The sequence below is a fragment of the Pseudochaenichthys georgianus genome, chromosome 8 (assembly GCF_902827115.2).
Source record: "Pseudochaenichthys georgianus chromosome 8, fPseGeo1.2, whole genome shotgun sequence".
Taxonomy (NCBI): domain Eukaryota; kingdom Metazoa; phylum Chordata; class Actinopteri; order Perciformes; family Channichthyidae; genus Pseudochaenichthys; species Pseudochaenichthys georgianus.
Genome location: NC_047510.2, coordinates 22,708,801 through 22,732,567, shown reverse-complemented (window position 1 = coordinate 22,732,567; position 23,767 = coordinate 22,708,801). Strand labels below are relative to the sequence as shown.

Genomic DNA, 23,767 nt, shown 5'->3' with positions numbered 1-23,767 from the left:
GCCAAACTCATTCAGTCACATGCAAGTTGGTGCGTATGGATCAGTTACTCAGGATTTCCAGGTTGCTTTCTTTCAACCTCCACAGACACTGGCCCGAGATACAGACAGAGTTGACTAAGAGGAAGTGAAAACGAATTCCTCACACTTAACCTTGTATGCATTGGGTTGAATGGACTAGTGCTGTTTCCTGTGTGCTTTTGCCAACTTGTGGTGAATAAAGCTGGCCACGTGTGAGAATTTGATTCCTTGACATGTGCAGGACTTATAAGGTGAATAACCTTAATGACATTAAGTAAAAGCATATCATACTTGTTGCAGAAACAGGTTGCTGGTGCTGAAGTGAAGAGAGTGGTCCTGTATCAGTATGGGAAACTGCTGAGAGGCCGAACAGGCTGCTGTCCATCTCAGCACTATCAGAAGCATCAGTCGTCCGCTTCCCGAGGGGCTTCAAAACAAAACAATTAGGTTTCAGAGCTGTTTCGTTGAGGGGTTGCTCACAGCTTGTGGCCCAGACACGAGAGAGGGGATGGGACTGTGACATAGCATCTTAACAAAGAGACAACAAGGGGGAAAGTGAATTGGAAAAACCGGGGTGGAAATCAGGAATGAAGGAGGCAAATGAGTCCTGCTTCTTCTAGAATCCCACAGAGCATTGAGGCTAACTTTAACATGTTGTGTTCAGTGGAAAGTAAAAGCTTTACATTTACCCCGGAATGATTGGAAACATGCCTTCATACTTGGGATTCATTTTCTAAGCACAAAGAATATATATCATTTCTCCAGTGTTGCTAATAAACCATTACCCTTGTGAAGTGAAACATGAAAGTAATGTTTCTGAGGGACTGCCACCCAAGGGTGAAACCAGAGACTCAGAAGGACAAGCGACCCGCTTTACTTTCCCTGTGCCAAACCCCACCACCACCTCCTCCACCTCTCGCCTCAATCAACCCTCGCTGCCCTAATCCAGTGTTTACATAAAACGCTGGGCAGTAATGATAGCCATGGACCACCCCACGTCCCTGTACACCCTCCTCTCCCCAACCGCCTCCACCGCTAACCCAAAGCTGTTTTCACAGGAGCCAAATACCTTAAATACATAATTAGCGGGGTCATTTGTGCAATAGGGGCCCCGGCGAGGGCATGAGCGTGTCCGTGTGAGTTTGTGGGGGGCAGAGCGAGGATGAGGAGTGTAGTGGGGGCAGGATATGAAGACGTGAGAGAGAGGTGGACAAAGACGTGCATTCATGGCTGTGGCCCCGTACAAACTTGGCTGTCGCCATCTTCAAAGGCGTCCTCTGCCTTTCCTCAAAACCCAGAGGCCACAGGTTGGGGCAGAGAGGAGAAACATAACAGGGCGACAGAGAGGGGAAGAGGGAAGGGGGGATGGGAGAGGGGAGAGAGGGGTGTAAGTAGAACAGCAAAGGTTACGAGATCTGTAATCTGGGAAGGAAGTAGTCGAGTTAGATTCTGAGGGAATTTTAAACAAACATCCGTTTGATATCAAATAAGATAGGTGAAATAACACAAGGACAACATTGGCCAAATGCATTCGATTAGAAAAGTAGCATTTATTTACAGTAAACATGGAAAGAGATAATTAAAGCTTTTAAAATGCATCCGCCACTTTGCAACACCACCCCCCTACAACCCCTGAACCCTGAACTCTGACCCTGGGCATTGTGGGTAGTCAAATCACAGTTTGCCCTCCGCAAGAGCCCAAAATTCCAGTGGTCCATGTTTCACACTGGGAGACCTCCTTTGTATTGTTCATCTGCACACACACACACACACACACACACACACACACACACACACACACACACACACACACACACACACACACACACACACACACACACACACACACACACACACACACACACACACACACACACACACACACAGCCTATTCAGCAGCCCTCTTCACACCTTGTCTGCCCCTCATCCCCCCCTGGCATTGTTTATGAAAGCATGTCCACTTAGTGCTGCCCCGTCTGGCCCTTCTTGCTGTGGTGCCGATTACCCACATCCTGAGTCCACTTCATCCCCTCTTTTCTTCTTTCCCCCCCACTCTCTTTCCCTCGCACTCTCACTCCTCGGGGTATTCTCTCCCCTCTCTCCTGTGCCCCACCCTCTTTCCCCACCGTGACATATTGCTCTCTTTTAACCAATACACTGCGCACGCTATACTGACTCTTCAACCCCCCCCTTCCATGCTTGTGAATGAAGCTGTGAATGTCAGATAAAAAAACAATAAAATCAATCAGGCCTCTGCCCTTCCTTTTATCTTGACTTTATGCACTTGATCCCCCGTTCCACTGGCTTGCAGAGCTGCTGTCTCTCTGATCCTTTCTCTCTTTCATGTTTTGCCTGTCTTCAGAGGAGGGAGACTTTCATGTCGCTTAGCCCTGGGATTAGGGTGAGCTGCTCAGGGAAAAGTAATAAAGCCCCCAGCACCTACCGTCTGCTGCGAGTAGATCGTGGAGTAAAGCCCAGCTCCTGCTCAGTCTTCAAGCCGCTAAAAGCTCACATTTCCGGTATAAACCACCTTCACATCCAGCTTCCGTCGAGCCTCTTGCAGCACCGACACATGTGGATTACACTCTTTCTGACTCACATCATCTATATACGTTTTACATTCCTGAAAAGTATCTGTTATTTGGATAACACCTTTATAAAGTCACAAATAACAACACAGGTATGGATTTGTTTATGCAGGGGGGTCGCTTAGTTGTTCGCTTTTCTTATGCTATACTGTTCAGTTTAAGATTATGCCCATACTTAATTCTTATTTCAAAACCCAATGTTGTGCTCTCAGTGTGTTTAGTGCTGCATGTTCTATACCTAAAGGTAACTGTATTCACCATCCTTAGATACAACACATAGAAAGTATGGGACTCAACATTCAGTGAACAATTCCTTAGCCAGAAATATATTTATTGTTGAAAACATAAATATATAAATTATGATTATTGATGTCTTTATTCAAGGAAAGTCCTAAAAAAAAAGTAATGAACGCTTAGAGATAGGGGAATGGTATTGTCTTTAATCAAATAACTTTAAGCGTGGTCCCTTAACTGAGAACACTATCTTACAGTAATGTAAATGTGATGAAACATCAGCCTTATAAATATAGCACCAATAAACTGATAGCTAGTTAAGCTGTGTGTGTGTGTGTGTGTGTGTGTGTGTGTGTGTGTGTGTGTGTGTGTGTGTGTGTGTGTGTGTGCGTGCGTGCGTGCGTGCGTGCGTGCGTGCGTGTGTGTGTGTGTGTGTGTGTGTGTGAGAAATCTGCCATCTTTTCTTTTACACGTTATCTTTTAACTTGCACTAATCACTCTCTCGCCTTTCATTTCCTCATTTGAACACCGTCTGACAGTTGTTGTACTGTGTTGGCCTGGTTACACATTTGTCACCGTTACAGGGAACTGTTAGGGAAGTTATTGTTTGCTCCGTAGGGCACGGGTTCGGGCCAGCACTGTACTGTTTTCAGGCTGCTTCAGAGCACTCATCATCATCTGTCCCCGTGGTATGTGGCGGGATAAGGTGTGAGTACCTTCACAGGGTGTAACGATCTGAGATTTGTTCTCCTGTCAACAGAGGAGTGAGGCCTAACCAAACAAGGAACCCATTCATGCGCTTGTCGATTTGCTTTGCTTGCTCATTCCCTCTTTAAGGTGGACTTTGCTCATTGCGTGAAAAACATGTGTGGTTGCTAAGCAGAGGAATCTTTCTTATCAGTGTTCAGAGTGTAATGGATTAAATTAAGGCTTGTGTAAGAGAAAAAATATGTCTATCCTAACTCATTATTGGTTAGGATATGATTCAGGTGCACAATAATTGCTCCAGTTAAATGTGCTGTATGAAAGCTTTTGCGAAATGCCACTTGTAACATATTGCCATGTTTGTGTCTTCACGCCTCTGATGCAACACACACTGGCAGACCCACTTCTATCTTACCCCCCTGCCCACACCTTTGCATCTCTTCCAATGGATTAAATACAGGCATTCAACCACAACAAAAGAAATAAGCATAATTCCTGCTCGGATATAAGTAAGCTTAATGTATTTCATAACAAAAATAAAGCATCTTCCTGTACTGACTCTCACATCTCCTCCTTTCATACATATATCCAAACCATTTACAAGACTTGACATCATTCAGATATACTGTAATATAATAAGAAACATGGATGACAACAATGACATTGACTAAAAAAAACAAATGACGTTGAGATTGTGAAACTGATGGTTACAAAAACCTGAATTCTTGCATGTCTTCAAAATCATTTTAAACATATTTTTTGTTATTTATTTTGTACTGGAAGAGATAGAAGGCAAACGGCCACACATATAAATAGTTTGTAAGTAGCGGCGCATCGTCCTTTTCAAATTTAACTGTACATAGCAGAGTGGGCAAAGTCACAGATCACAAGGGTCTCGGAGAAGATCTCCTCTTAAATCAGAGCAAACATTCAAATACTAAAAAATGTTTGATAATCCATAGAGTCTTTTGAAAAAGCAAACACCTCCATGTGTCTCTCTCTTTCTCTCTTTCCAATGTTTTTTGTTCCTATATCTCTCTTTTTTTCTTACGATGTATGAAAAAAGTCATTTAAACAGGGTAGGGCACTTTAATGTTGCCCAGCTGGAGGTCATCCACCGCTGTTTTGGAGTCTGTGCACCAGATTCCCACGAAAGCTTGATCCAACAGTTTCATAGCCATTTCTGTTGTGTGTCTTCTTCAAAGAAAGTCTCACAAATCCCTTTCATCATCTCCCTTCGGCCTCTTCCTGCCTTGCCCGGGCTACAGCATCGTTCTCTCTTAATCAGCGGCAGGGTTCAGTTGTCGGTTAGGTGGCGTACCACAGAGGAAGTCATCGTCACTGTTGGTTACTGTTTTTAACAAAGCACCTTTGGTATGGTTTATTTGTGTCTGTTGTCTTTTTTTCAGTCTGTTGTCTTAGCAGAAAAAAAATTGTTTTTTTAAAACAAAGGTTGCATGGCAATGGGGAAAAGGACAGAGCAGGTGTCCTGTTTGTGGCATCCACTATTTAGGTCCCTCCCACGCTGAAGTCCCTTGTTCTGATTGGTCTCACCTCACGTCCACTGTGAGAGAGAGAAAGCTGACGTTAGTACCCCAATTTTACACATAACAACACGAGGGTTTCATCCGGACAAGACATCCAATTTAAATATGTATTGTGCCATAATTGTGTTCATGCATTTTGAATAACTTGACACAACAGACACAAAACCCACAATATTATGAATCATGATCCTTCACATTTCAGGTCAGTGATCAGACCAGACGTCATTATGTCAAGTAACAATATGTGCATATATGTCATCATGTTTAAAAGACAGAGAGATGGGCAAGAACACTTTTATGACAACAAAATAAAGCAAAAGTGATCTTTAAGCAGTGGAACAAACAATGACATACAGTGGGTGTTACTATATAACAAAACCAAAACAGTGTACACAACCATAGCAAGCACAACACTGTGACAAAAACAATATGTGTGCGGTGGGCATGCTTAGCAGGCAACACAAAATCAGCATGCAGCATTTGGCCCTTTAGCCCTCCCTCTTCTCACACTGATTGGCTGTGATGTGATTGGTGAAGGTGATTGGCAGGCCCCCTAATGCCCTAATTGGGCCATTGCAGTGCCTAAAAGGTGAGAGGACTGGTGCTAAAGTCCTACCTGTTCACTTCACAGCTCTCCAGTGGACTTTGGGTATTGAGTGCAACTTTATTATGTCGCCAATAAATCCTTGCTGGGCCTTAGCTTTTTAGGTTTCCTTTTTTTACCTTTAGCCCTACGGTGGCCTGAAAACACAAAGTCAGGGAAGGGTGGATAGGAAGGAGGGTTAAGAGCAAGAAGCAGGGTTTATGATACAGAGAGAGGCACAACAGCCCTGGGACAGAAGCAGAGAGTGCAAAGATATGACACACTATAAATACTTCAGATGCCTTATCAGCACACATCAGCGCTTATCTGCTCCCAGGGAGAGAAAGGCTTCAGATCAAGGCACTGTCGGATTTACCTGCTGTCATGTCAAGCAGCCTTTGGACACACTCCCTTAAAACACAAACGTGCACACACGCACACGCACACGCGCACACACACACACACAACCTTGTCTAACAAGGCACACACGTACTAGCTTTACAGTTTTGCAATAGCAGACCAGTTCACAGGTGTGTCTGTCTGTTTGGAAGCTATGATAGAAAAAGGTCATCCAGTGCAAAGCCAAAGAGCCAGACAGAGAGAGAAAGACCATCAGACAGACATGGGGAAGGCAGGTAAGCAGGATGATGCATGATGATATACTGTAGGGGGGACGGGGGGTCTCAGGCACCAAACTCAGCCTCAGTTTTTGTAATTACGTAACAAGGAGATATCGTAACTTTGAGGGTCATATTTACCTGTTTCTGCATCCGAGTGCTCCACAACGTGATGTTGCGACGTGCACACACATTCCAGATGGTCTTCTAACCGCACAAAGACCTCTTTCAGCTTGGGTTTCCTCCTCACGTACTCCACCTTTGCTACCTGAAGGGAGGAAGAGAGATACGGTTAGCTACAGAGCCATCTCCAGCGCCATCATTACTCTTCGCTGTGTGTCCTCAATGGATGCACAATGCACACACTCTTTGCCCATTCGCTAACATCGGGAGGCGTAGCACTGTGACTGATGACTCTTTCATTAACCGATTCATAAAAAAACACCAGCCATCGCTTCGCCTTGTCGTGTTTGAAGTGTGACGGCAGCATTCCTCAGGGGCTGATGCTTTGGGTTCCGCTCGCTGTGCTGTATGTGCTGTTGATCAGGTGTGTAAATACTGAATGGAGTGTATGACCCTGTCCGAGCAAGTTCAAACAATGGGAGAGGAGAGATGGAGGATAGGGGGGAGCGGTATACGCCCTAAGGCCCAGGGAAGGTTTACCCTGGCAGGAGAAGAGAGGCTGGGAGATCCCCCCCTGCTCCAGGCCTGGAGCATCCACTTCCAGACAGACACACACCTAAACTCCCTCGCCTTGTTCCGACATGTAGGCTGCTTTTAAACCACATTAATGCATCCCATGGGCTAGGGAAAGTGTTGCTCAACATGTGCATGCAAGAAATACAGCTTACATAGTTTAATCTAAGCAGTCGAACCCCAGAAAGCAGCCCTTTGAATCTAACAAACACTAAAGCAATGCAGGAATGCCTATCCTTCAGTCCAGCTAACACCCTCTCAGTTTAACACAACAGGGCTGACCTCCACTTCCCACCCCACATCTAGAAATGAAAAGGACCTATCCTCGGAGGGGGTTTGAATAGGCTATGTTGATTAAAGCTTAGATGAAAGCTGAATAGGGAAGGTTGCGTGGAGGTTATGATGATCTTGTTGTGTAACTCAGGGGAGGTGGCTACATGCTTTTCCCTCTCTGATGTGAGTGCCAAGGGCAGGTAACCTTCCCATCCACCCCTGAGGGCCTGGGGGCCACATGGAAACAATATCCCCTGCTTCACCCATCTTCCTGGTCGCTGCACGAGAGAGGATATTGGCCGACAATCTCCCAGCGCTCTCTGGTGTTATGAACAACACGATTTCGCAGACAGCATGAGGCTCACACATGAACAGTCGAAGGCCAAAACTGATGAGAGGCTTTCTTCCTCTATCCTGTGATGGCACATCGCCAAGGCTGGCTCTCGGTGGTGAATTAGTCCTGCAGACAAACGAACATACCAATTTCTGTCTGATAAAACAAAGTATATTGTTGACATTCGCACAGCTTGAGCTGCCTCATGCCAGCGCTGTAACTAAGGCTGGAGGGTCATCTGGGGAGTCTAAAACTGAAATCAGGGACCGGGGGGAGGGTTCACCAGCCGCTCCGTTGCAACAGTTTCTTTCCATGGGCAGAAGAGAAAGAGAATGAAGAGAGGGAATATAAAAGAGGGTAAGCAAGCAGAGAAGGTATGCAGCGAGCAAACAGAGGACAATGGTGTCTGGGTTGCTGTTATCGGGCCCTGACAGAGAGAGAAAGAGAGAGAGGGAGGGAGAGCATGCAGGAACTCTGCGCAGGAAGGTGGACCATCACTCTCATTAGGAAAAAAGCGTTCGTGTGTGTGTGTGTGTGTGTGTGTGTGTGTGTGTGTGTGTGTGTGTGTGTGTGTGTGTGTGTGTGTGTGTGTGTGTGTGTGTGTGTGTGTGTGTGTGTGTGTGTGTGTGTGTGTGTGTGTGTGTGTGTGTGTGTGTGCGTGCGTGTGTGTGTGTGTGTGTGTGTGTGTGTGTGTGTGTGTGTGTGTGTGTGTGTGTGTGTGTGTGTGTGTGTGTGTGTGTGTGTGTGTGTGTGCAAACGGAGGGTGCTATTTAAGGAAGGGGGAGGACTGACCATGATCATGACCAGCATTAGATGACATTCATGTGTTACCTATTAACATTTAGTTTCTGGCCTACTAACTGAGGAACTTTGTTACACTAAAGCTGACAGGACAGATAGAAAAGTTATCAAATGTTTGATGTTATCTACCAAATGTGCAGACAGTATCACGGAATGACAATAATTCCCAGGAAACCACTTATCTAATATTGAGTCTCAAAGATGGAACATGCAGCTGTCTCTTGGGACGACTCTGCTGTCACTGGTTTGGGAATCTGTAAGCTAGGGGGGGGGGGTTCAGTAGCAGCCAGCGAGGAAGCTAAGACTCAGCAATGTCTGACACTTACTACTGAGGCTGATCCTAATGACTAACACACACACGCATACCCAAACTCTTCTGGCCAAACAAACAGCTATTGACAGACGGATAAAGCGCTGGGCCCCCTTGATGAGGGGCCCAGCGGTAGGCTTGTCTCCTTGCGCCTCACACAGCAGGGTTAGAAACATTCCCTGCAGGACACACACAAAAAACACACACACTCTCCTGAATATGTATAACTGTGCTCTAATACTGCACTGCCCACTTTGTCAACACTCTCTCTTTCTCTTTCTATCCCGTTTCCTGTGCGAGGAGAAAATGTTGACGCTACATGAAAGGGTGTCTTTCCACTTTACATCCATATTTAACTCCTCCATTTAGAGCCACTTTTCCGCCACACAGGCAGAACACTGGCTTCCTGTCCTCTGCAGAGTCAATGACTTCGAAAATACATCAGAAAGAGACCCCATGCGACGACAAGGGGCCCCACATTCTCTTTGCATAAATCAAACCAAACTTAACTCCCTAGAAATCTGGGGCCTTGAGAAAGAGCCCCCCCGAATGATATCCGATCCACAGGATTGGGGTGAGGCAGGGGGCTCTGGAAGGTGCACTCCCTTTGGTTTGTCCTCAGTGTCTACGCAGCGCTCCGCGTGGAGCCGATTGTCCCGGTCGGGCTAATTGGGAATTCCCTTAGCACCGAGCACCGGTGAGAGCATGATGGGGGGGAAAGTGTTCCTCTGGCTTTCCAAGGAAAACACAACAGGGTTGGGGATGTGCACCGCAAGCCTTCATGCACTGGAACAGGCAACAATGAATAGGAATGCATGTGTGTCAGTGGAGAATGGAGGGGTGACATGAGGCAGAGTGGGGTGGCATTTCATTTATCAGGAGCAAGGAGCCCTAAGAGACTGTGCCCTGCAAACAAAGAGCTCTTGTTGAGATGTTACAACTCTGAGCAAGTTTGAGGAACGTAAAGAAACGTTCTGTAAATCAAGAACAGTCAAACTGACACTTGGAAGAAGGCAGGATGATCGGCAGAGGGAGAAGAGAAAAGCCCAGACTGAACATCAGACAGCGGAGAAAACCTGCTGCTGCCCTCTGATTCAACCCCCCACCCCCACCATGCAAACACACTGCCGTGGACGGGGTTATCACAGGCCGTGTGTGGAGAGGAGAGGAAGCAAGGAGAGCATTTATCACATCACGCACTGGCCTGCAACGCCATACAGACATTTCATGGAACCACTCTCCCCCACCTCTCTGGATGTGTGATCTATCTTGCTCTGATCACATTGTGTGTTGGGCTTCCCTTCCCCTCAGAAACCAAAATAACCATCATTAAATATCAAAGAGCTCAAAGGTGTATAATCTTCCCAATTACTTTTCAGGATGAGTTTATAGAACAATAGCAGATGTGAAAGACGTTGAGCACATATTAGAGTAAATAAGAGTTTAATGAAAGAGAGCAAAGACGATGCAGTATATGTCAAAGACAGACAGACAGAGGGGTACAATTAGAGAGTGGGAGATGGCTCTGTGGAGGAGGGAGTGAACAACTATTTCACATAACAGACAATCAGACTCCGAGACTGAGCGGAGAAGAGAGGTGGAGAGGGAGGATGACGTCAGAGGGGAAGAGTGAAAGGGAGGACAGGAGAAGAGGAGTGAAAGAAAATACAGAAATGAACTAAAATATGATTAAAATAAGGCTGCTACTTTTCCTGCTAAAGCTGATACATTCCAGCCGCTGTGGCAGAAGCCAAACTCTCCAAATTCCGGCGTAGTCAGGATGCTCCCATGGTCTCTGACCCGCCCGGCAACCCCCGCCATGCACACCACACACACATGTATACACACACATACAAACTCACTCACCTCATGCTTCATCTAGTAGAAGAGCTGAGTGAATCAAAGGGAAAAATAATTCACAGCTGCAAAGGACTTCAAACAGGGGGCCCCCTTCATTCCCATATAACCCCCACTCACGTAATCCACAGGACCCCTCAGATGATCATAAATCATGCTCACTGTATCACCGTCACACTGTCTTTTATTTATGAAACACCCCGTAAGTCAGGGTCCCACATAACCGCAGGGCTACAGCTACTGCTTCCCCCAACACCCGGACCTGACCCACTGTCGCTGAGGTAGCCGTCAGTGTGTGTGTGTGTGTGTGTGTGTGTGTGTGTGTGTGTGTGTGTGTGTGTGTGTGTGTGTGTGTGTGTGTGTGTGTGTGTGTGTGTGTGTGTGTGTGTGTGTGTGTGTGTGTGTATGTGTGTGTGTGTGTGTGTGTGTGTGTGTGTGTGTGTGTGTGTGTGTGTGTGTGTGTGTGTGTGTGTGTGTGTGTGTGTGTGTGTGTGTGTGTGTGTGTGTGTGTGTGTGTGTGTGTGTGTGTGTGTGTGTGTGATGGGGTCGGGGCCAGGGCCAGTGCAGGGAGATGTGTGGACCCCCACACTCAGCACTGTGGCTATATCCGCCTGGCCTCTGTCAGCCTCCACTTTGATCCAGCAGCCATCAACACTTCATTACTCTGTGGCCCGTCTTCCTCTTGCTGCCGCTTCACACAAATGGCCTTGTCCCCGCACTGCGGTGGGCCAGTTTACGTACCGTAACATAGAGAACTCTCTCTAATACACACACACACACACACACAATCTCCTTCTTTGGTTTACACAGATGTGCACTCATGACCTTCTCTGACCCCTGAAAATACTTGTACATTTGCTTCAATCATATGGCCATCAAAGCTTTCCAGTAGCTAAACCAAACCAAATGAAATCAACTGCACATTGTTGTTGGCAAACGATGCCATACTGATTAGATTTAGGCTGCCACATAAAGCCAATGAAAAGGGTTAGTTCTCATGTCTGGCTTTTCTCCTGATAAATGTTCAATTAGAACATCTAAATGCCATTTACAACAATCAACTTCTCTTCTCTCTTTCTTTTCATTTCCCATATTGTCAAGAACTCTCCTGATATCCTTGTAACTAAAATATGACCTCCTGTACATTTTGTGCAGCAGAAAACACAAGAGAACCTTAGGATTTCCGAGAAAACGTCATCTCAAATATAAAATGGGATAGTTTCTGTGTCTGCTCATGAGGGTTTGTGAACGAAGAAGGGGAATAGAATGAACAGAGAGACCACATGTACTGCAGAAGCTTTAAGAGTTAATGAGTGAGAGGATGAGTGACAGCTCCATTCTTTGCCCGTGGCATGGGCTGTTTAATCAGCCCCACAGCAAGAACAAACAGAGAGGCATTGAGATTCACACACAGACACTCACACACATTCATACGCACTAGGAATAATGTGCAAAAGAATGCACAGACACATCAAATGTTGCTGCCTCACTCTCGTTTTATCACAGAAACACCTTGTATACTAGTCTCTGAAGTCCTGACTTTCCAAAACCACATGTTGTTTTATGAATTTGTTTGTTTAGCAAGACTCTGCCTGAAAAAACCTTTAGAAATACTAGACCCAGCTGTAGCTGTCAGCAGACAGGCAGGAAGATGTGAGGAGGAAGAACAAGGAATACAAGAGAAGGGAGATGAAAGATGAACAACCAACAGAGAAAGGGGGGTTCAGAGAGGTTGTCTTATGCCAGCAAAACACCAATAATATGCCAATTATGAAGTTTATTTTCATGTGATTTCTAGATTTGACTAAGAAGACTAAGTTATAGAAACACTGGCAAAATGGCCAAAATGTTCTGCAAGCTTTCAAAGACAAAACACCAAAAATAAAAAGAGAAGAAATGTTGAGGAATTACTTTGATGGAAGAAAAAGGGGAGCGCCAAGATGCTGCGCTTTGGGGAGTAAAAGTGCAAAAGGAGGTGGGATAAGGTTGAAGGAGGAGTTAAAGGAATGCTGGGATGATAGAGTCTGAATTCACAAAAACTCATTAAGAATTCTGGCTGCCTCTCCCCTCTGTTTCCCCAACGGTCTGTCTCTCCTTCCATCGTTAACTCTCCACTTAATCTTGATGAATACCAAACCTGCTATAAATGGCTTCTATCATTACACCATTCTCAGTTACTGTGACCTTCCCATGGTAAGACATGTGGAATACACAAAAGCAACAACGTAAATGCCACCCACACATGCAAATCAAGATTTATACACAGACCTATGACAGTGTTGGACCAAAATAGGTTTAATAGAAATGCAAAAGAATGAAAAGAGAGGGATGGGGAAACCAAGAAAAAGAAAGAGTGTCTTTAAGATCTGCCCCTTCTCCTCCCTCAGGCTAGTCCTATTTAAAGTAGGCTTTTTTTATTACCCAGCCACTGAACAGGACAGGCTTGTACAGTACAGGGCCTGCACAGACCCGTTCTCTTCTTTTGGGTCCATAAAAAAGGAAAGAGTGAGAGAAACAGAAGAGGGGGAATAAATAAATAAAGGTGAATTTGGACAAATGCATAGTGGCATGAGATGGAAAGAAACACACAGTGAATGTGTTCTTTTCCCATCCTTGGCTAGCAGAAGGAAAACAAGTCAGGCCGAGGGTACACGGGCAACATTTTTAGCTTTCTAATAAATGGAGGGAGAAGCCCAAACTGAACCCCTATTCAGACCACTGAGAGGACAGACAGGAAAAAAAGTTGGCCTCAGACAATGTTTCTCTCTCACACAATGTGGTGAATGTCTCCTGACCGGGGAGAGCCGTGACCAATCACCTTTCCAGGGACGCCTCTCGGCCCCCACCCTTTGCCCGCGGCTGGAACCACATGGAAATCGCCCCTCGTGAATCTCTGCCCAACACGCCTGAAGGACCCTCTCAAGTCAAGTCTGTGAGCTCATTTTGTCCTCAGTGTCATGAGGGGGACACGGACAAAGTCGCATGGAACACAACATTCCATCAATAGCTGAAAGTAGCCTTATAGTGTCTTGTTCGGCGTCATCACTGTCTCTCCATCCATCCGAGTCACTGCAATAGCAGACAGAGCTCCTATTGACTGTCTGGCAGATGGAGGAAAAGACACGCTTGCATGCAGACAGACACAAGGTTGTGCTGTATAACAGAGCCCTTGCACTGTGAGTCAGCATCTCTGACCATAAACCCTGTGCCCTGGATGCAGTGCCTGTGCCCTACAATAGCCTTCTTACTGTCTCTCTAAAACTAAAAGATTAAAAGAAAATGGATTCCTCCCATATTGAAATCTCCGTGACTTGTGTCAGTGTGCTGATAGGAAGAAGGCAGGCAGGGTTGGTATTTGTTGTATTACTCTGCCGGTATATATTGAGGCGGCATCTTCAAGACATGATGTCCCAGTGCCCATGGATCACAATGATTAAAGAGACAAAGTGTCCAGAGATAGACTCAAAGAGAAACACAACCAGAGTGTTCCAGGCTATCCTGTTTATCCACCGGTTGTCTCTAACTCTTACAAAACAGAGCCCATAACTCCCATAGCTCCAAACAGAGCTGCGCACTGGCTAACAGTCTGTAGTGTAAATACTGCAGACATACGACTCAGCTCCAGCCACGGTGTCTCTTCTGATCCTGAACAGAAGGACATGTTTTCAAACTAGCGATGCCAAAGAGCCTCTGAGAACAGTGCTACCCCCTTCAATCCCTCTCTCCTTCTCTTTGTCACCTTGTCTCCTCCAGGCTCTCTGCTTACAGATAAGACAGAGGGCCGAATAAAACGGTGGGCAGAGGAATGGTTGAGAAATAGACGATGACACTCAGGTATTCTCAAGGAATAGGAAGTCTCTCTCATATCTGGAAGGAGCATCCCTATCTGGTCAACCCTCCCAGCAGATGTCCTCGCTGAAGGTGCTAACAACCCTCCCTTCCTGTCCCCTGTCTTTTCTTCTCCTTCTCCCTCCTGGCATAGCCGCTTGGGCTTCTCGCCAAACATGGGATAGAGCGATGAGAGGGTGGTGATCGGCTGTAATGGAAGGAGAGAAGGGAGGGGGCAGCGGAGGTAAGGGGGACACTATTTGGGTATTCGCCAAGGAGGCTCAGAGGAGAGGGGTAGATTGAACTAAAGGGAGTCAGTGGAGGAAAGAGGGAGGAAAAGAGCGTGACAGAAGGCAGGTTAACCCAACCTTACCTCTCATATGATTTACTTACCTGGCGAGAGGGAAAGCAATGGAGGTTCGTGAGTACAAGTTTGTGAAATAAATGAGGTGACTGTGATACTGTGTGTGTAACTTTGCAATGCAGTATGTGGAGAGATAGTAAGGATATAGGCACGACAAGCTTGCGTGAACTCGCCTGTTGGAGTGTGTGTGTGTGTGTGTGTGTGTGTGTGTGTGTGTGTGTGTGTGTGTGTGTGTGTGTGTGTGTGTGTGTGTGTGTGTGTGTGTGTGTGTGTGTGTGTGTGTGTGTGTGTGTGTGTGTGTGTGTGTGTGTGTGTGTGTGTGTGTGTGTGTGTGTGTGTGTGTGTGTGTGTGTGTGTGTGTCTTACCTTGACGGTGCGGTGGTGCTTACGGGAAGGGTGACAGCGCATGTTGCTTGTGTTGCAGCAGCCTGTGCAGCGCTTCACCTCCACACAGGGCGGCCATATCAGGAAGTTGGCAGACGTGGAATCCACCTGACTCCTGGGGATCTCGTAGATCACCGTCCGCGTCTTACACACCGCCGGGACCGCCTCCTCTACTGGAAGAAAAACAGGCAGGAGGAGGAGTTAGTGCGTGGTCTGCATGACTGTTCGGTGACATATTTTCCGAACGCATGCTCGTGCTGATGTATCGTTTGAATCTCTCCTTTTCACTCCCAGCTGCTTTATGCATTCCTTCACTGATCATTATGTGATGACTCACTTGATGTGGGAGCTGTTTGTCTTACTTCAGATCACACCCAACCTCGTTCAAGGCTGTTAAGAAGACAAGCTATCCAAAAGCTGATCTCATATCAACTAAGGAGCTTTGGGATCAAGTCTGTGAGACAGAAAGAAACTGCTCCTTTGTTCAGATCCCTCACTGGGGTTAATGCAGCGTGACTAGGCCAGAAAACCTTTATGTCCGCCACTGGGAAATCTATGAATGACCTTTGACCCTGTTGGTCGTTGTGAAAAGAGGAAGGCAGTAAGCATTCATTTCAGATGTAATGCTCTGACAGGCACTCAAACCTAAAGATGTGACAGAGAGCGTACAGTAAGATGCCGTTATATCGTAAAGATTATATGTGCATGCACAGAACGTGAGGGATTTTGTGGACAGCTGCCAAAATGGTATACGGTGTCATACACTTATGATATGGTGTACACACATGAAATACGAGCAGCCACGTTATCCTGCGTTGCTTTAAATGCTGAACTGCTGGGAGAGATATGAAACACATGCAGCCAGTCCTAACACACACACTGCAAACGACATGGTTCTCTCCACGCCTCGATCTCATATCGTACCGCGTGGCGTTTTATGAAGAAATCTGACTGAGAGCCTAGGCGAGCTGCAACTTGAGCCCTGAATGCCTGGAATTTCCACGCTCAAGGATATATTTCTCTCCTGACGCGTGTGTCTTAGATCTGCAACCCTGTGGCCAATTAAAAGGCTTCGTGTCAGACGTCCTCTTCAACCTCACACATCAGGCTGGTTTCTCATGATTTCTTTATTGCCATAACTACTGGGTAGACATCTTCATTAGGGGTTCTTTTATCCACAAAAAGGCCATATAAAAGCCACTAACTATTAGCTTTGTTTGATCTAAGTGTAAAGTGATCGGTTTCATCTCCTGGGAACTCAAATGTCAGTTGGGAGATAGAGGTTATTTTTAGGCAGTATGACACTGCAATAAGTTGTGATGTATACAGTTCCAAATGTAACCATGATGCAAACTATAAAGTGGCACAGTTAAGCATGTAGTATTTATTCAGACTTACCAATGCTCCTCTTGCGTCGGCTGTGAAGCTGGGAGCTCTTCAGGTCATTGTAGTAACCATGTTGACGGGAGTAGTTCTTGTGGGGGTTGTGGTGCTTGTGGTGCTTGGGCTCCTCGATAACATTGTTTCCCGCACCTCATCAAAACAGAAGGCAGCCACATTAATGATGACACACAAGAAGGAAGCAAACACAACACCATGAGCCTGTTGATCACCCCTGCAGCTTTAACAGTGTTATGTGGTGGGTGGCTTGCTAGGCCTCACCGGACAGGCTGGATGTATTCCAGTATTGATGTTTTATATACCCCATACACAGCTTAAAATGTGATGGTTAGTCACATGGCCATAATGAGACGATAACTTCCTGCTGGCTGCTTGTTTTATGTAACACATGCTTTGATTCCCTGAAAGGATAGGTTTCCTTTCAATGTGCTTGCTGGCTAACATTGCGGTTCATGATGATGTCAAAAATGGAGGTAAACAGTACAGAGTATGCACGGTATGGTTAGGAGACACATATTACACAGACCTGGATGTAATTGCAAGCTTTGTGTGTCAGCCTCACTGACTCATTTAGCTGAACTTTCCCAGCAGGAATAAAGTATGTAGACGCAGGTGAGTCAGCATGCTCCCTCGAAAACAACCAGCTTTCACAGACGCACGGTGGACTAAAGTGGCCATTTGACAGGTGGTACTCAGCTGCCATTATCCCTGCACCTAATTAGTGGTTTTGTGTCTCTCATTTACCTAAAAATGTTTGCTTTTTCAATCTTTCAGCAGCTTGGAAAAGTACATGTTTTGTTATGCTACAGTGGTAGCTCCTTAAGGCTCCATAACTCCAGTCTAATATAGCCAGCTCAGCTTATTCACAGTCATGGTCATCTGATAAAGCTTGCTTGTTTTGGTCCCCACCCAGAATATGAGGTGAATTACAGAAGAGTGCCAGAGGAGCTATAAAGCGATAACGCATGTTCGCAGCACACTGCCCTTTCCCAAAGAGCAGAGTCTGAGAGTGTTTGCTAAGTGGGTGGGTCTGCTTGTCTGTAGGTACTCCCACCTGGCTGACATAATCCTACACCTGTACACTTAACATAAAGACACACTCATAACTCCTCTGAATATCCTTCAACACCCAATGTACACCAGCACAACAAAGCTTAGCCACAGGCAAACACATTTCCCTCATCCAGCTCCTTTGTGCTCTGACCAGAGTCATCTGAAGGGCTTTCCTCTACCTATACATGATCCACCTCTGGGATTGGTTGTTTATTTGCTTTAGGTTGCCTTCTTGTTCCAGGTCTGACCCTCAGTGAGAGTAGATGGAATTGTCCTACTAGCCTGTGGTGCCGTCAGTCAGACAGCCAGCGACCCAGAACCAAAGGTCCACAGAAAGGAAGCGTTGACTCCATCTGAGGCGTTGTGTTAAGTAAAGGGCAGAGCTATCAGTCAGTCAGGCCAGTATATAGACACATACCCTTACTGTATGACTGTGCAAACACACCCACTGTCTGCACAGTCACATAGACTCATTGTTACAGCTGGATGATTTTCCTACCTGACAACCTTTTAACACTACGGGTCACAGACAAGACTCCCACTGTCCCTCTCTCCACCACACCTATCCCTCTTTTCATCTCCCCCTGTCAGAAGAGGATGGGAATGAGGGAGGGTGTCACACCAGTGACCACCCAGAGATATGTTGTGTCAGAGCGGACAGGAGAAAGGGAGGGAGGGTATAAAGAAGTCCTTTATAGACTGCAGAGTCCTTTCTCAGCATAATAAAAGAAGCATTCTTTGAGTGTTTTCTTAACGTTCAAAGGAGGAACATGGGGGGAAAAAGGCAATCAGAGTGATTAGGCAAGAAAAGACAAATAATGAGAGGTATCAATGGAAAGTCTGAGGGGATTGCTCCTCTGTTGGTTCCAGGTCACTTAGCAGTTATAAATGTTCAAACTGAGACTAGAAAGAGAGGAGACAGTCTTTTGCCATGAATCAGGCTTTTATGACTTTAAATGACTCTATCCATTTACTGAGGGCTTCGGCTCCATTGCTTCGTTCCTCTTCCTCTCTTTCTCTCTTCCTTCTTTCTTTCTTTCATTCTGGACTTGTACAACAAGCCAACATGTTGTTTACGTCTTGTGATAAGTGCCCCCATAGTTCTCTTACTCTGTCTCCCCTCCTTGTTTCTGAATTGTCAACAGTTACATGCTGCCAACTGTACTGGAGGAAAACACCTTGTGCCAGCGTGTCACAAAAAACATAGGAGAATGCACAACAACATGCGGACTTTCTGAGTGAAGTATAGCAGGAACACTACCTCCAGAATCCTCCCCCCCTCCTCAATCTCTGCCCCCTACCAAGAGTCAGGTTCCCTTTCTGTCAAAGTCCTTCACTCAGAGAGATAAGGGCAGGCAGGCCGGGGGGCCACTGAAGGAGTTAGACGGGGATATAGAGGAGAAAAAGTGAGGAGTGGAGCACCTCAGGGGCCAGACAGCCATCTGCAGACTTCAGTGGGGTCATCTCATCTGTCAGTCAAGCTGCAGACACCATCCTCGCCGGACGTGTGTATATAGACATGACTGAGCAAAGCAGCACTAAATAAAAGACACAGCCGCGAGATAAGCCCTGCAGGCCTAACAATGATCCCAACACGTATACTTCCTAACTGAATTATAAAGTCATCCTTCCAGGGACAGCAATATAAAATAATGAGAAAATAATATGATAGTGACTAAAACAAAAATAATTTCCTGTGTTAGTTCCTCCAGGTGCAAATGTTCAAAGGTTTAAACCAACACCTCATGTAAGCCTTTCCTTTCTCCTTCCCTAGTTGAAATGCTACCATGTACAGGTCAGCCTATACTGGTAGCTTTACTGTCCTGGCCATCTGCAACAAAAGCTCTGAAAATACCCCTTAGGCTGGCGTCAAAGGTCTTTTAATGGGCTGGCCTGGGCCGCCAAGCTGGCCGTCAGACAGATTTATGTCCTCGTAATAATAATCAGCCTACTACTGTTACCCTGCAAAACATTCCTCTGTTTGAAGAAAGACATGTTAATTCAATTATAAACACCTCTTCTCATGCTAGAGGCCCTGTGGAGATCTATTCTGGTCTCAGCATAAAGTGCTGTGAACCCTGTTGTGGAGTACAGGTTGGTTTGATTGTGAATTAAATACATTAAAACACAGCTATTACTTGTCCTAATTGAATCGTCCATCAAAAAAGCAACAGGGTGGTTAAACAGGAGAATACTTGAGTGAAAGACTGGTCCTTTGCTGGATTTAAGTGTTGAGGCTACTAATGAGCTATGACCAGTAAGGTAGCTTACATCATTTGGGATGGTTAAAGCACATTTAGTCATTACCTATTTCCATCATCAAATCTTTAGGGAGAGCCCTGAATTTGATATATGGCCAGAGCCTGTGTAAATAGAGTCTCATGTGAACGCAAACAGCTTCTTCCAGCGCACCCTGTAACTTAATCTAAGACAGCCTGAGACAGACCGGACCCCCACCACAGATGAAGCAGCACCTCCAAGAACCTGAAGCTGGAGAAACCCGCCTGACCTGCAAGCCGCTGTCTCTGTTTACAGGGCAACATATGTGGCAGTCTTGCTGCTTTAAAGCCAGTTTATTGCAGCAGCTGAAGAATATGCATACAAAATGCTTGCCAGTGAAAGTCCATCTTTGTCACATGTGTACAGTAGACGCACCTATTGCAGTTATTGCTTTGTCACGCACGCCAGGGCTGCACTTGGCACAGGTCTCACCTGCGCAGTGCTTTGGAGTTATAACTTTACTGATTACATTTTAATGAATGTACATAGCAGAAAGTCCAAAACAACAAGTATTCCTGTTTGTTTTTTAATCCACTAAACCTCCATGATTGGAAGTCTCTACTTGCTAATAAAATGTCACTCAAAGACTTGCTCCTACCTACTCTATTTCAGCTGTAAGGCACACGTGGATTCATTAATGCTAGCAGCATATCGGTGGATTCTATGATGAATTATTACACATTATTCACCTATCCAGCCAGCCCATGTTCTATGCATAGTTCTTAAAAGCCACAAAGGTTCAATACTTTCCAGTCATTATTATTTTAGATTCGACCTTTGTATACATTTATGTAATAGTCATTTGGCATTCATCTTATGTTGCCTGACAAGGGCAAATATATATGGAAAGTCCCCATACCAGGGAGTATTAAAGTGTACTACAAAGAAGGCTATCTTTAAAAAGTTATTCAACAGCAGATTATGATTCTATAGCCTACCGCTTATTTGATCATGGTGCAGCTGTTTTTAGTACCGCCCTTTAGTGCGTGTTGTCACATCAACAATAGCATCTAAGCCGTCAGGATTTAAAAAAAAATAACGTGGTTCTTTTAATCAAAGTATCAAGAGGCAGAATTTACCTACGGATTCAATGTCCAGTAGCCGCTGGAGGTCGCTGATGCTGTGGATTTCACTGTGGGACAGTCTGTCTATCAGCTCCTGGGGAAACTCCACTTCCTATGGGACGGGGGACGGGAGGGCAGAAAAAATAAACAAGAGATGAAGGTTAGAGATGTGTCGGGTCAGTGGCAACACGTTTGTGGAATTGTTTGCCTGTATAAGTAAACGTGCTGAGTTTAAACAACTACCAGAAAGATCACTGTAGAACAACATTGCAACTATGTGCCAACGACAACGAGCAGATCTAACCCACTGTCAAACAATCTCCTCACACATGGAGAGCTGGGTGCGCCAATTTAGGCTAATTATGCTATGCTTTTGAAATGAGAAAAGCTGTATGGCTCGGGGATATAGCTACTGTATATCATCTATTTTTTAATTACGATTTACTTTGGCACCCAGATCAGCCGGCGCTATTTCCCTGTAATGTATCCATTCAAAACATGACATGCAGAGCAATGTAAAATTAAACGTGTTTAATAAACCTCCTGCCTTGATCATTAATTGGATGCTGCATTAAAAAATCCCCAAGACGACATGACTTAGGCTATTGTTATACCAATGCTGTTCCATGCAGATAAGTGAAGCTACATTAATCCGCCTGATTTCTAAGCAATTGTGAATGTTAAACGGATCGGGTTGACGTCAGCCCGTGTGAACAGTAGCTTGACACTTTTGCACTTGTTGCGGTCTTGCAAGCACCTCAAGTTTAGCAAAGCACTCTGCCTTACAGGAACAGTGGCTATTTATATCGCCCGGAGCGGTTCCCATGAAGGCGCTTAGCCCAACCAAAACGTTTGCCGAGTTGGCTCAGGCTACAAACAGATTTGGCAGAAAAGCCAAAAATAACTGCGATATGCTTCCAAGTGCAGGAGCGATTTGGTTCTCAAAAGCGCGTTTTCTCTGAACCTCATGTTCTCTAGAAATAAATCAATATCTTACACTGTTCTTATAATAGCCTTAGTCTAAACTACCCTTTCATTATCTTAGAAAAGACCGCTTGAAACGGTTAAAGGTTCATTCAAATAAAGAAATGCTGCGTTCAGGCCCATAATCCTATCATTAATACACAGGATTTCGACCAAACCTATTGCTCAGGAGTTTCCCTCTCTTCACACCGAGTTGTGTGTGTAGCTGTTGTTAAAATGCACGCTCTGTGGGAACTTTAGACCCTCCCGGGAATAAAACCCCGCACCACTGTGTGTGACCAGGGATCAGAAAGTATACCCGGCCCGCACCTCTCGGACTCTGCTAACTTTACCTCAGAGCTGGCCAGCAGCAGGTACGTCGTCCACAGCAGGAAGTAACAAAGTGCGGGTCTCATCTCCCTGTAATTTAGATCTAACCACGAACAAGAAAAATGTGCTGTTCTGTAGGAGCCGCAGAATCGCTCCTGGCCCCACAGGATCCACAACCATCCCCTCGGGGGCAGAAATCAGGGTGTCAGCGGGCTCAGTCAGACTCCGTGCTGCACTTGCTTGAAGCTGTGAAAATCTGAAGAGGCTGGAAGTTGACTCTTGTTATTCACATTGGACTGCGTCCTCTTGAACAAGATCAGTGCGGCAGATCGACATAGCTCCTTAGGCGAAAGTGGGACAATCCCAAGAGACAAGTCTGAAGCGCATTGCACTTGTCCTTCACCATCTACAAAACAGGTTTAAAACTTAAGTCCGATTCACTGAAATATCAAAAAAGACGCGCAGCTGTTATAATTAAAACAACGACTGTTTCTAAAATAGCGTTTAATAGTCCTAGAAGAATATAATCCAAACGAGCAAATCCTCTTAGAAAACCACAAGGGAGAAAGTTGTCCGGGTAGTGCTGCTATTCAGAGCGTGTCTTGCAGCAGTCTGCACAGGTCCTTGAGTGTGTGGGACTCTGAAGTGAATGGAGACAGAGCGCCTCTGAGCCGCTGGATATAGAGAGCCAGCAGCTCCATGCCCGTTGCGCCTCCCCTCGCGTTTCTGCGATGCTGCGTCTATTCAGCGAGGGGAGCTGGTTGGCTGGGTGGATGACTTAAGACTCCAGAGCATGTCCCCATCCCCCCTCAGCCTGTGTGTGTGTGTGTGTGTGTGTGTGTGTGTGTGTGTGTGTGTGTGTGTGTGTGTGTGTGTGTGTGTGTGTGTGTGTGTGTGTGTGTGTGTGTGTGTGTGTGTGTGTGTGTGTGTGTGTGTGTGTGTGTGTGTGTGTGTGTGTGTGTGTGTGTGTGTGTGTGGGTGTGTGTGTGTGTGTGTGTGTGTGTGTGTGTGTGTGTGTGTGTGTGTGTGTGTGTGTGTGTGTGTGTGTGTGTGTGTGTGTGTGTGTGTGTGTGTGTGTGTGTCCTTTTGAAAGTTAAATATATTGATGACCACTTTTTGGAGAGGATGCACAAGTGGCCAATGTTTTTGGGCAAAATTAGACAAAAAGTGAGGATGAGGATGTGTCACTGTTCTCATAGTTGTTGCTAACAATGAGCTCTGATTGAATAAAAAATGAGGGGCAGCTAATACATTTGTATTAGTGTAAATCATGGTTATTTTCAGGAAGTAATCACATTTTGAAAATACAATGATAATCTTTATCATGGAAGTGATGATGGGATGACTCATGATTAGTAACTCAAGCTCTCTTTGTGCCTTAAGGCAGAATAACCCATTTATGTATCATGTCGGGACATTTAGTACTTACAAGCACAAAGAAATATGTATACACGTCTGAAACTGAATGGATTATGACATGGATGATAACCATTTAAAGGCCATGTGTGTGGGCATGATTTTGGGACACAGGAAATGG

At 45.6% G+C, this 23,767-nt stretch overlaps 1 protein-coding gene across 2 annotated transcripts; it reads right to left on the bottom strand.

The window, feature by feature from the left end:
• Positions 1–2,916: 2,916 nt before the first annotated feature.
• On the bottom strand, positions 2,917–22,913 carry pdgfab (platelet-derived growth factor alpha polypeptide b). 2 transcript variants are annotated; one of them, XR_004552644.2, is made up of 7 exons: positions 22,254–22,913; positions 20,953–21,049; positions 16,538–16,672; positions 15,122–15,312; positions 6,434–6,560; positions 5,709–5,833; positions 2,917–5,109 (listed from the first exon to the last, which is right to left on the bottom strand). XR_004552644.2 is itself a non-coding variant. In XM_034089646.2 (6 exons), the coding sequence occupies exons 1-6, from the start codon at positions 22,314–22,316 to the stop codon at positions 5,096–5,098; spliced, it is 627 nt and encodes a 208-aa protein (XP_033945537.1). In that variant the 5' UTR covers positions 22,317–22,905; the 3' UTR covers positions 2,917–5,095. The 2 variants fall into 2 exon arrangements, 1 of the variants encoding a protein (XP_033945537.1); XM_034089646.2 differs by lacking the exon at positions 5,709–5,833 and having other exon boundaries at positions 22,254–22,905.
• Positions 22,914–23,767: the final 854 nt, after the last annotated feature.